Below are 11,164 nucleotides of genomic sequence, written 5' to 3' on the forward strand. Positions count from 1 at the left end.
ACAATGGTCTAAGTAGTGAGTATATATACTCCAAGTTTGAAGATGGTCATCTTATCAATGTGTATCTTACTGAGAAAAAATAACAACTGCAGAGAACTTGCTCTGGGAAAATTAAATACAATGCGTGTTGTATGTGCAGTTGCCGAACACATTCAATAGCAACAGCCAAGCTTCCCTCCCCCCTGTATTCTATATTTAAAATATCACATTTGATCCTGGACTTCCTGCAAAATCCCTTGCTATGGTAAAATATCTTTCAAGTGTTGCCAATAAGTATGTCCCAGGACAGAATTAAGATGCAATACTGAGTGGTTCAAACAGAGGCCAAACACTAAATCATGCAAATGTTTTTAGAACTACTGCACTTTAAATGGCTCACGATACTTCCATTAAGAAATCCTGGTTCCTAGTGTTCTAATACTAGCTGTAGAAAATTGCATTTATTTGGAAAATTCACCCTGCCACTTGAATTAACTTAAAAGAATGTAAAAGAAAAGCAAATTCTCTTGTTATTAATTCATCTTCTGTGGTTTGGTGTGCCACTGTGATTTCTGTGTCAGTGAAGGCCCAGCAGAACAGAAGGAAAAGAACTAGCACTGTGCCCCTTTCTTTTCCGGTACTGAGAAATAAAGATTTCGGCCAGTGACTTCCAAATCTGTCAAATAACCCTGCTTAGCCCTCTGACAGATGCTTTGCATCCCCTTGTACTCTTTCACTTCTGGGACAACATATCTGTCTATGGCAGAAGAAATGCCTTGAATTATTAAAAGTTTACTGGGCCTGACACTTCGAACTAAGGTCAACCATGCAAGCACTTGCTACTAAGTATATTGTTTACTACTACCATGAATAGTCTGACTGAACAGAGTTCCTCTGCCTCTCAAGTCCATTCTTGTCTTGCGTTTAGATTGTAAGAGCTGTGAGTAGGGACAAAAAGAAATTATGTGGGCAATTCCCCTTGCTTTGGGCACACATATCAGTAGGCTTTATTCATAACATTAAACATTAGGGCTGGTAAACATTTGCAGTTTCAACCCCTCACCCTCTATGTGGAGCCAACTCTAATCCCTCTTAGCGGAAGGATCACCACACTAAGGTTTCAGAGCAGACTGAAAATTAAATAATGTTTCTTTGCAGGTTTCAACATAGATGAACACATTTTCACAAATGAACTTTAGTGCAGGTTGTAATAATTTCAGTTTACTTTTTCTGTGCAAACCCAGAGCTATAAAATATGACAATCCATTATGATCTGCTCACTAAACATTCTCCTGGTAGTTTGAGATTTGATACTCATAACCATTCTGAGAATCTTTTGAATCACTGCAGGAAAGTGCCTAAGCAAGTTACACCATTGCTAAGGTGTATACCAACAAAATAATGCCCCAGAATAATTTAACAAGCAATGTTAATTGGAGGAAATTACTATATAATGATCATTTTTAGAAAAAGATAAACTTATTTTCCTTTCTAGAAAATGTTTGGACTTTTGAGAAATTATAATACTGTACTAAACTATAACAACAGAAAAATCCTTGATTATTAAAATAAAAATGTAAAAAGTATGTTAAAAGGCTGTTGTTTATTTACTTGGATAAAAATGGACTTATTTTAAGAATGGCAGACTGTGTAATTTGGGTTAAAAAACATTGTATTAATGAAACCACTTCTTTGTCACTTGGACACTAAAATTAGAGGTTATTTTAAGAATTATTAAATAATTCTGGCTTTTCAGTAATGCTGGGATATAAAAAAAAAGATGTAAACAAAGAAGTAGATATACTATAACTCCTTTACAAACATTGTGGCTTGGATGGAAGTCAGTGCTTGTAAAATGGAAGATGACAAAATCTATAGGAAAAACTTTTATTTGGATTTGTAGAGTGGTATTAGAAAAATGAATTAAAATATAAACACTGTCCTTTTTAAATAATTTAAAAAAATGGAAATACTACATATATATTTTTAAAAATTAAGAAACGGTATTGAACATATAAAAAGAAAGATATTCAGAGGTAAGTCTCAAAGTCCAAGCTGGATTCAACTGAGAACCTGCGGTCTCTGAAATTTCAGAATGCTCTACGAATATTCAGGTATAATAATTAATTCACAGTTACTGCAACCTAGTGATCACTGGGAATATGTGGCATTCAAAGAGTGACCATACAGAACAGCATCCAAACGTGCTAAGCTTTTGCTCTGTATTTTCTAGTTTGCAAAATGTTACTTGAAATAACCAAAGAAAAAATGTGTTTGAATAGGCATGTACAGCTGAGTATGCCTAAAAGCCTGTTCCATCTAACACATTTTTTTATTAGATGCTAGCAGTTGAATCCAGATGACATTTATATTGGTGCATTCACAACAGCAGAATAAAGCCAAAGTTTGGTATTTTGGTGCCTCTGGACAGATCAGCTTATTTTAAAATTAATTGTCTCTGTCTACATATTTATATAGATACTGTACATTCTTTATTTGGCACAAAATAACAAAATGAAGTCTGACTACTTGTATATATTTTTGGTACTTAACTGGAAAAGTGTATTGAATATGCATTATATGATATAGCCATTTAATTGGTGACATAAGGGAATGTGTTTTCGTCGTTAAGCATGGTGTATTGTTGAACTAGATTCCTATTGTGGCTATTGAGTACAGAATATAATTCCATCCCTATTATTTTTCAATTTTTATAGTTAAACTGCACAGAAAATGGCACAGACATATACAGCAAGGACAATCTTCTTCACCAAGAGAAGAGACTAATAACAAACCACTGAAAATGAAGCATTTAGTCTTCACTTCAGAAGGGTGCAAAATTATATCCCAAAGGATAGTACTGCAAGAAAGCAAACATGGATGCACAGTTAAAGTCACTGTTGTCTCATAACTGAGATGCTTCTATCTCCTTAAAGAGCTAAGAGCATGGATGTAGCTGGTTTAAACAAGGTGACAGTAATACTGGAAGTAATTATTACTGTCAGAAATTTTTTATTTATTTCTCCAAGACAAGAGTGCCTTTAACTAAAGCTGATTTTATGCTCCCTCCTCCACTTCTAGCTCTAGCAAAGCTCACAAGTATTGGTCATGTATGGAACTCATGTCACTGAAAGATTTAAAAAAAAAAATGAAAGCCAGTCTATAGAGATCATTTGAAACAAAGTAATAGAAGGGAGGCATTAGGAACAAAGTGGAAGATGTGTCTTCCCTCAAAGGAATCAGTAGATGAGCTCTGAGCCAGTCTGGTCCAAGCACAATCAAAGGGAGCTTTGAACTTGATTTTTCATTTATTCCGAGTTTTGTTAAACATATTGGCTTTTCCTCAACCTGTCAGTTGTCATATTGCTAGCCAGTGTTGAAGCTGAAAGGGAATAGAAGCAATTATTTATTTGATAATACTTTATAGATTTATATGATGGTGGTGTGAGCAACTATGAAGACAGATGGCAGATCCTGAGTTACAGAAAAATTAGAAAATATATGAGAGAACTAGTATTTTCCAGTCTTAGTTTTCACTGAACAACAGCTACTCTGCTATAACAATAATTTAGTTATCTGTCAGTTTTAAAGTGTAGAATAATTGGGCATCAGGAAAAACATAAACTGACTGTACCATATGGGCCAAATGCATAATGCCTTATTAACAAGCTTGAACAAGATGAACATGTCCATTTCGACTATTTATAGTGGATCTTTGGAAATAATGAGTTGATGCAAATGACCCCCAGTGATTGACCAATCATGGCTCCTGTATTTGAACCCGACTCCTGCTTGATTCAAAATGTCTTTCTTCTTTTTAAATAGTTTTACCTTGATCCCAATAATTTTAATAAAATCCTGCTCTGCTGAATACATACTTTTTGCTATTGTATATTTAGTATGATGTTTCAGAAATGCATTTTTTTTCTACGATGGGATCCACGTCTGTAGATAAATATGGAGTACACACAGAAAACCTGAGCCATAATTACTTACTTGGAGAATTAAATATATATCAAGCTCTCTACAAGATCCTGGAAGATTTCTATCTCAAATGCAAGAGTATCTTTATTTAGTATATTTCTTGTTTTTATGTAAAGAAAACACAAAGAGCCAATATTTCACATGATTTTTCAGAAACAACCTACAATCATAACTGTACAAAAGATGCATAATTCCAAGTTACTTTCAACTGAAAAGGGAAACACTGTTGATACTAATGTAGAATGATATTTTTGCATCCTCATTTTTTACAAAAAGGAGTTCATTTCAACATGCAAATTTTCTTTCTGCTAAGGGGAAGGTCTCATTTATAACACATTTCTCATGACTACTTAAATAATATCCATCTAAATCAAGCAATGAGTTCAATCTTGTATAGGTACAGGGAGAAAATTTATTCTCCCTCAGCAGCAGGTCACCTCAGCATGGCCACTTTGCAAGCAAATTTACATCAGAGGGCATCTACCTGCTTGTGTGTGTGTGTGTGTGTGTGTGTGTGTGTGTGTGTGTGTGTGTGTTGTACCTAAAGATAAATGCTTCTAGTCTGAATCTATAATCCCATAGGATTGCTTCTGGGGGTTGTTATGATGTTGTAAGAAAAAGAAAAAGCCTAACAGCCTGGAACCAATCACTGTCAAGATCACAGGAAGTTTAACCGCCTTCTCCCACTAATATAACACATTTTGGGTGAAAAATGAGAGGGCGCCAATGGGCTACAAACAAATTCATAAGGAAAAAAGGTGGAAAAAAGGCAGAAAATATACCACTAAGTAGAGAAGACTACTTCTATTTTCTTTAAGATGTACAAGCTTTTAAAAATGTGTATAGAGTAGGTTACTCTCCAAAGAGTCCCATGCAGGCAAAACTCAGCGTGTTCCATTGCATTTTTAAACTTAATTTTTTTTTTCAGTGCATCAAGGAATTGGTTAGAAGAGAAATAAACTTGGTTTTATTTGGCTGTGAGGCTTGCTAAAGAGCAGGCAGATAGGTAGAGTGAAGGAGTACAAACCTTAAACTGCCTCACATTCCCTTGTGCCACAAGATGGTGTTCATTTTCAGGTGTGATGCAGTAAGCTAGTCTCTAAACAGTAGTGGAGAGAGAGGAAAGAGCATTAGCCACAGTTCATGGATTACACCTGCAGACAACTGAGGTTGTGTCTGTGTTCATGGGGTATCAGTGATGGTTTTATTAGAACAGTGATGTAATTCTTTAATATCACTGAGCTTGGAGAGCACAGATCTTTGACTTGGTCAGTGAGAGACTTAAGCATATGATCAGCCCCTTCATATTAGGCCTAATAACAATAGAAATGACAGAATGTTTAAACAAATATTTATCCCCGTTTTACCAGAAGCACAGAAAAGAGAGCCTCTAAGCTTTTTTGCATCATAGTCCTTGCGGTAGGTTTCAGACCGCTTCGGATCCAGAGAAGATTCAGATGCTGAAGCAGCATGTCCGGATTGAAACACTGGCTTCTTTAGGCTTTCTGAACCACTTTCGGAGCTTCCAAACCACTTTGGAAAAGCTTCGGAGCTGCTTCAGAGATCTGGGCATAGGGTATAATGGGGAACCAATTAAATATCTATAATTGTTGTTTTTTTGTCTGATCTGGATGAAACTTGCAGGGGTGGTAGCCTCTGCTGAGAGCATGAAGCCTGCCAAGCTTCAAGGAGATCGGTGCGAATTTTGCCTGTCAGCAGCTTGAGGTGCAGTTCCCTGCAAACTCCTGCACGTATCTCCTTAAAACTTGGCAGGCTTCATGGCCTCAGCAGGAGTCACCATACCTGCAGTTTTCACCCCCCTGTGACATGAATTTTGCTTTCACAAATTTGGGGTGCAGTTCCTCCCAAACCCTTGCTCCTGTCTTCCTGAAACTTGGCAGGCTTCATGCTCTCAGCAGAGGATACCATTTCTGCAGGTTTCATCCAAATCAGTCAAAAAACAACAACGTTATAGATATTTCATTGATTCCCCATTATACCCTATGGCCAGATCTCCAAAGGGGCTCCAAAGTTTGGAGCCGCTTCGGCCAAATTAAAGCAGGACACTGATCCAGAGCTCCAGATCAGATTGCTGGTATCTGAAGCGGCTGGATCTGAAGCCGAATCGAATAACTGCCTATTCACACAGGCCTACCTTGCAGGAATTCCTGAATACAAAGAATGCTAATCTCTCCCTTTTTTGTTGTTGTTTTAGTCTTACCTAAAAGGGAGAAGAATGGGTATGATGACTCCACTCCTTTACATTTTTCAGCAGGCCAAGACTATTGTGTCATTGGAGGGATACAGAATAATTACTCTGGAATAAACTTCTACCATTTGTGTCCATCTATATCCAGGAGCTCTCACAGGAGCTTTCTCCCCTTACCAAACCAAAGGTCTTAGACCAAGGTGGAGCCGTAGCCAGCCAAGGCTGTTATTTAGTATGATATTCCTGTTATTTTGTTCTGCATATAATTTTGACGCCCCCCCAAATTTTGGTGCCCTAGGTGACCGCCTAGTTTGCCTAATGGTTGGACTGGCCCTGGTCTCAGTGTCTCCTATTAAGTATTTTGGAAATAACTTACCTTTTATCTATATGGCTATATAACATATTTTGGGGAACAATGGACTGAGAGAGGGGGAGTTTCTCAAGAAAGCTTGTTAGGATTCAGTTTTTTGAGACAATCTGAGTTTGACCTGCAGTTTTGTGTCCAACATCATTAAGCTTCTGCAAGCATTGATACTTTGGTACTGCATGAAACTCAAGTGAATGGAACAAACCATAGAGTTTGCAAAAACACCTGCAAAATGCAACCATCAGATTTTGCACAATGGTGATTATATGGAACTGAATTGTATGTAAAAATGGCAGCCCAGAACTTAAGATGTTAACACAAGGGGGCGGCTTAGTCTGGCTCCTGTTTTTTTCTCTGCTTGGTCTGTTCTACAACCTGGTGTGCTTGTGGGGGCAGAGTCAAGACTTTGTACCCTTCCTGCCCCATTTGCATACATTTATGCAAGAGAAAGAGAAGGAGACCAGCAGTGTGTCCTTGTGCTCTGATGCTCTAGATAGCATGAAAAGTATAGATGTGGGCTTCTTTACTCACCTGTGGGCACAAAAGGGCTCTTCATTGCATCTGTGACATCATATCTGTGATATTGTCTTTTTTACTTTTCTCTGCTAATTTTCTAAGAAGCTATTTGAATATATGGTGCTATAAATATGAAATTTATTATAGTTATACAGGAGATATGAAGAGACGATTAACTGCCTAAGTTACAAGACCTGACTCAATCATTTGAGGTTAATGGTAAGTTTTCAGTTTGGCTATAACTGCGGCTCCACTGTGCAATATCTGCCCAGTTCCACACACAGTTGTCAATGGAAGTTGTGTGTGTAGGAAAAATGAACAGTATGCATTTTTAATTGGAGAGAAGATTGTCTGTCATTTACATTCAGTTCCCAGATCTTGTTTTTGTTGACATAGGGATGGCAATGGAATTAATTAAAGCATGATGTTTGCTGAGAAGAAAGGAAAAAAATGTTGCACATTTAATGGTGTATTACTGATTTTTTTGAAACATCATTGGTATCTTTGGATAATTGTCTGAATTTTGATCAACTAAGGGACTTTTGCACACAAATTTGAATCTGCCTATTTGCAACAAATCAGGTGGTACTCCAATGGCAGCTCAGACTGTTGTACCATCCTCATAGTCCAGTGTTTTATAAATTAGAAAGAGATGGTGTGTTATAAGGACATTTAGTAATTTTTAAAAGAATGAAAACACATGTAAAGGTGACTACTTTCTAAGTACTATTTATGGATTTCTTTAGAGTATGGGTAAGAATTTCCAGTGACAGTGAAGAGAAAATTAATATGATCAGTGAATCATAAACCTACATCATTTTGAAACTGTAATTTGAGGAAAGTATATAACAGTGTGATTGTAAAGAAAAATTGGATGTGTTTTTTTCACCATAGAAACCGAGTTCTTTTTAAATAGAATAATAACACATTAGGTTACTGTTACACACAAAAAACCCCCTAAGCCAGTGATGCTATCATCAAGATTGCAAAGTCAAGCACTCATAGTTAGGAGGTGCCAGAATTAAGGTAGCATGTGCAACCTTAAATCAGGATGCTGATACATATGCATTATGACAGCCTTCAATTATATGGTCACAGTCTATAGGCTGGGGATGTGTGCTGCCTGAAGCACCCTTGCTTCAATTGTTGTAGAAGCCAGAAAGCCAGAGGGTAACAGGGAGAGACTGATTTCACAGTTAAAGTAGTCAAATAATACAATGGAGAACTGGATTCTATTCCTGTCCCTGCCAAAGGGTTTAGGTGTGATACTAGGAAGTAATTTAGGCCAAACTTTTTATGGTGACCACTGATTTATATATTCTTCATTTGTAGGTTCCTTACTTGAGGCCAGGGTTGTGATTTACAAAAGTGCTAAGTACTTACACTTTCACCTGATGTCAATAATACTATGCTTTGAACATTTAAAGTAGTGCTGTGCAATGCTAGATACTCAGAAAGATCAAGTCCTGGGTGACTCAAATTTCGCATGAAAGATTTGCAGATACTTTTGAATTTAATCTCTCTGACTGCTTACAGGTGTTGGTGGGGAGGGGTAGGGAGGATGGAAGGGAAGAAACCCAGCACTTTAAACTTGGTGTGCTCCTGCACTAAGCTCAGCACATGGCCAGAAGAGGCAACATGTTAGTTGCACCCAGCTTTCCCAATGTTTGTAGAGATCAGGCACTTTGGTGAGGCTTTTTGGGCACTTTTATCTAATAGCTGATTGAATCAGCTTTAGCCAAAATGCCCTGCTGAAGTGCCCGATGTATATGGATGTTGCAGAGCCAGGTCAAAAGAACACACTGGTGCTTCTGGTAAAGTGCATTTTTTTCCACGTCAGTCAGCACCCTCTGCCTCCTTTTTCCCCATCTGTAAAATTGGTATTATAAAGCCCTTTCATCTCAGAGGGATATTGTCAAAATTCATTTATCTTTGTCAGGCACTCAAATGCGTGATGAAAGTCATAAAAAGGCCCATGAAAAATTATTTGTCTTCAGAGCAGGTTATGAATAGTTCATATAAATAAGTCATAAGGGTGCAGGTTGAAATAACAAGGAGAGAACAAAGGATTGACCAGATGCTCATTAAGTGAGCGTCATCTGTTCTGGGCAACAAATTGAGGCATGGGTCCTGTGGAAAAAAAACAGTATATGTTTCAAGATTATCATAATGCTTATGCTAAAGGAGGTATGACTTGAGGTTCCATAGGTATTTTCTAATTTTTAGTGCCTTGACTTTGCAGTTATAATAACATCCTTTTGAAATGTTTTGGTGTGAAACCCAAGGTTTTAATTTTTGGGGAGTTTTTTAAGTAATCAGTCTGAGAAAACAGAAACTGCTTCCAGTGACATCAAGGATTATCAGCTCCATTTGAAATTTTATTTCTAATACACAGGCCTCTCAATACTCGTGCTATCAGAGGAACTGATAATAGTAAGTTATTATGGATAAGAATGAGAGAAGAGAAGGCACTTTGCAAACGAGATTCCCTGGTACTTGATGACAGCAGAGAAATGATGAGACTCAGGGATTTAAAAATCTTGGAATCCATTGCAGGTTCTGAAGGGAAGCGTGCTCTAGTAAGGACAGATGCTTCTGCCTTCACCCCTACTCCCTGCTTGACCTCTGCATGTTTCTCAAATTTTTCTGTATCCATCTACATGTGAAATAAAAGTGAAGCAATAAACTCTGTAGCAGTTTCAGCTGGAGTCAACTGCTCCTGGGTGCAGCATCTACATGTGCATGGGACAGTAGCACTTCAAGCTGGGGTGGAGCAGCCCCAGGCTGCCAGGGGACACTGGGGAGGGGGTGCGGATCAGCTCTGGGTGGTGGTGTCAGGCAGTGGAGAGGCTGGCTGGGGCATGAGGATCAAGCAGGAATCTGGCCCCTTGTTAGCTAGGGTGATGCCTGCAGTCCCCTTCTACATGTGCATTTCATCACACATAATGACTCTGCTGTAAGATAATACTGTCCTCAACAGTACTATCTAACAGTGGAGTTAGTTAATTTACTGCACCCCAATACTGATGCACGTGTAGACTGTGATGCTTTATTGAGGAGCTAATTTGTCTACTCTGCTGTAAAGCGCACATGAAGATGCACCCTCTGTGTCCTAGTCTTGCCTGTTCTCTGACCATGGCTCCTTGTTCCAATCCCATTCTTCTCAGACAACTCAGGTTCAGTTTCCATTCCTCAGGTTTCTTGTCCCAAAAATCATAGCCTTGCTCCTTTGGTCTCCCCATCTTTTCAATATTGCCAGTGCCCTCATTTCATTAAAATTAAAAATGTGTTACCTTTCCACACCTTGGCCTTGATTTGTGCTTGTTCACATACTGGGCACATCTACACAAGATGCTACATCACCATAGCTCATTCCTACAGAGTTGTAGCATTGGTGGGCACGAACCATGATGCCGATACTCCTGTGCAGTAGCTCATTGCTATTGTACAGTAGCATGGAAAAAACCCTTGTGGCATCGGGACTGCACAGTGACACAGTCTGCCCAAAAACTTCCTTTCCCAGCTCCATCAGTGTCCTTTTCTAGCCAGTCTTACTTTGTCTTCTCACCCAATATCAATTTTCCCACACATCTACTGCCACCTCCAAACTCTAGCCACCTTCCTTACTAGTGCCCAGTCTCTCCCACAGCTCCTCAACCTTTCCTCCCTTCACCAATTCACTATTCTAATCTACTCCCCCTGCTGTAGCTCCAGCTCTTTTTTTCCTCAGTATTCAAATTGGGCAGCTCCATCTTTCATGGTTCTTTGCACTAAACACTGTGGACAGAGAGAGCACAGGAGAATCAGTCATCTTGCACTCATTTCTGGTGCCTAGTAGGGCAGTGTGAAGCTTCGGGTGGTGATTCGATTCAGAGGAGATTTGGCTTGATTCAGTGGCAGAATCACCAAATCCAAATTGAATCAGGGGACCAATCAAAAGATGCAAAATGATTCAAAGCTCTCCAAATCTTTGAAAAAGATTCAGAGAGCTTCGATGATTCGGACAGTCCCTGGTGGCTGCAGCAGAGAGCTGCAGCTGGACTCAGAGCTGGTAAGTAGAGGGTGGGGAAGGGGGGTTGAGAGAGGGGACCATGGGGGGACCCCTGCCA

The 11,164-nt window shown here is 38.8% G+C and overlaps 1 protein-coding gene across 1 annotated transcript in view; it reads right to left on the reverse strand.

Annotated features, from left to right (window-relative positions):
* Positions 1–1,995: 1,995 nt before the first annotated feature.
* The window catches only part of SLC6A2 (solute carrier family 6 member 2), a gene marked incomplete at its 5' end in the record, with an annotated part of 133,336 nt that continues 124,167 nt past the window's right edge, over positions 1,996–11,164 (reverse strand). The window contains 2 exons of the mRNA XM_014517700.2: positions 1,996–3,361; positions 4,991–5,062. Of these exons, the coding sequence (XP_014373186.1) occupies positions 3,338–3,361; positions 4,991–5,062 (96 nt within the window). The remainder of the gene's footprint in view (positions 3,362–4,990; positions 5,063–11,164) is intronic.

This window comes from Alligator sinensis, unplaced genomic scaffold (assembly GCF_000455745.1).
Source record: "Alligator sinensis unplaced genomic scaffold, ASM45574v1 scaffold97_1, whole genome shotgun sequence".
In the NCBI taxonomy this organism is placed as follows: Eukaryota; Metazoa; Chordata; order Crocodylia; family Alligatoridae; genus Alligator; species Alligator sinensis.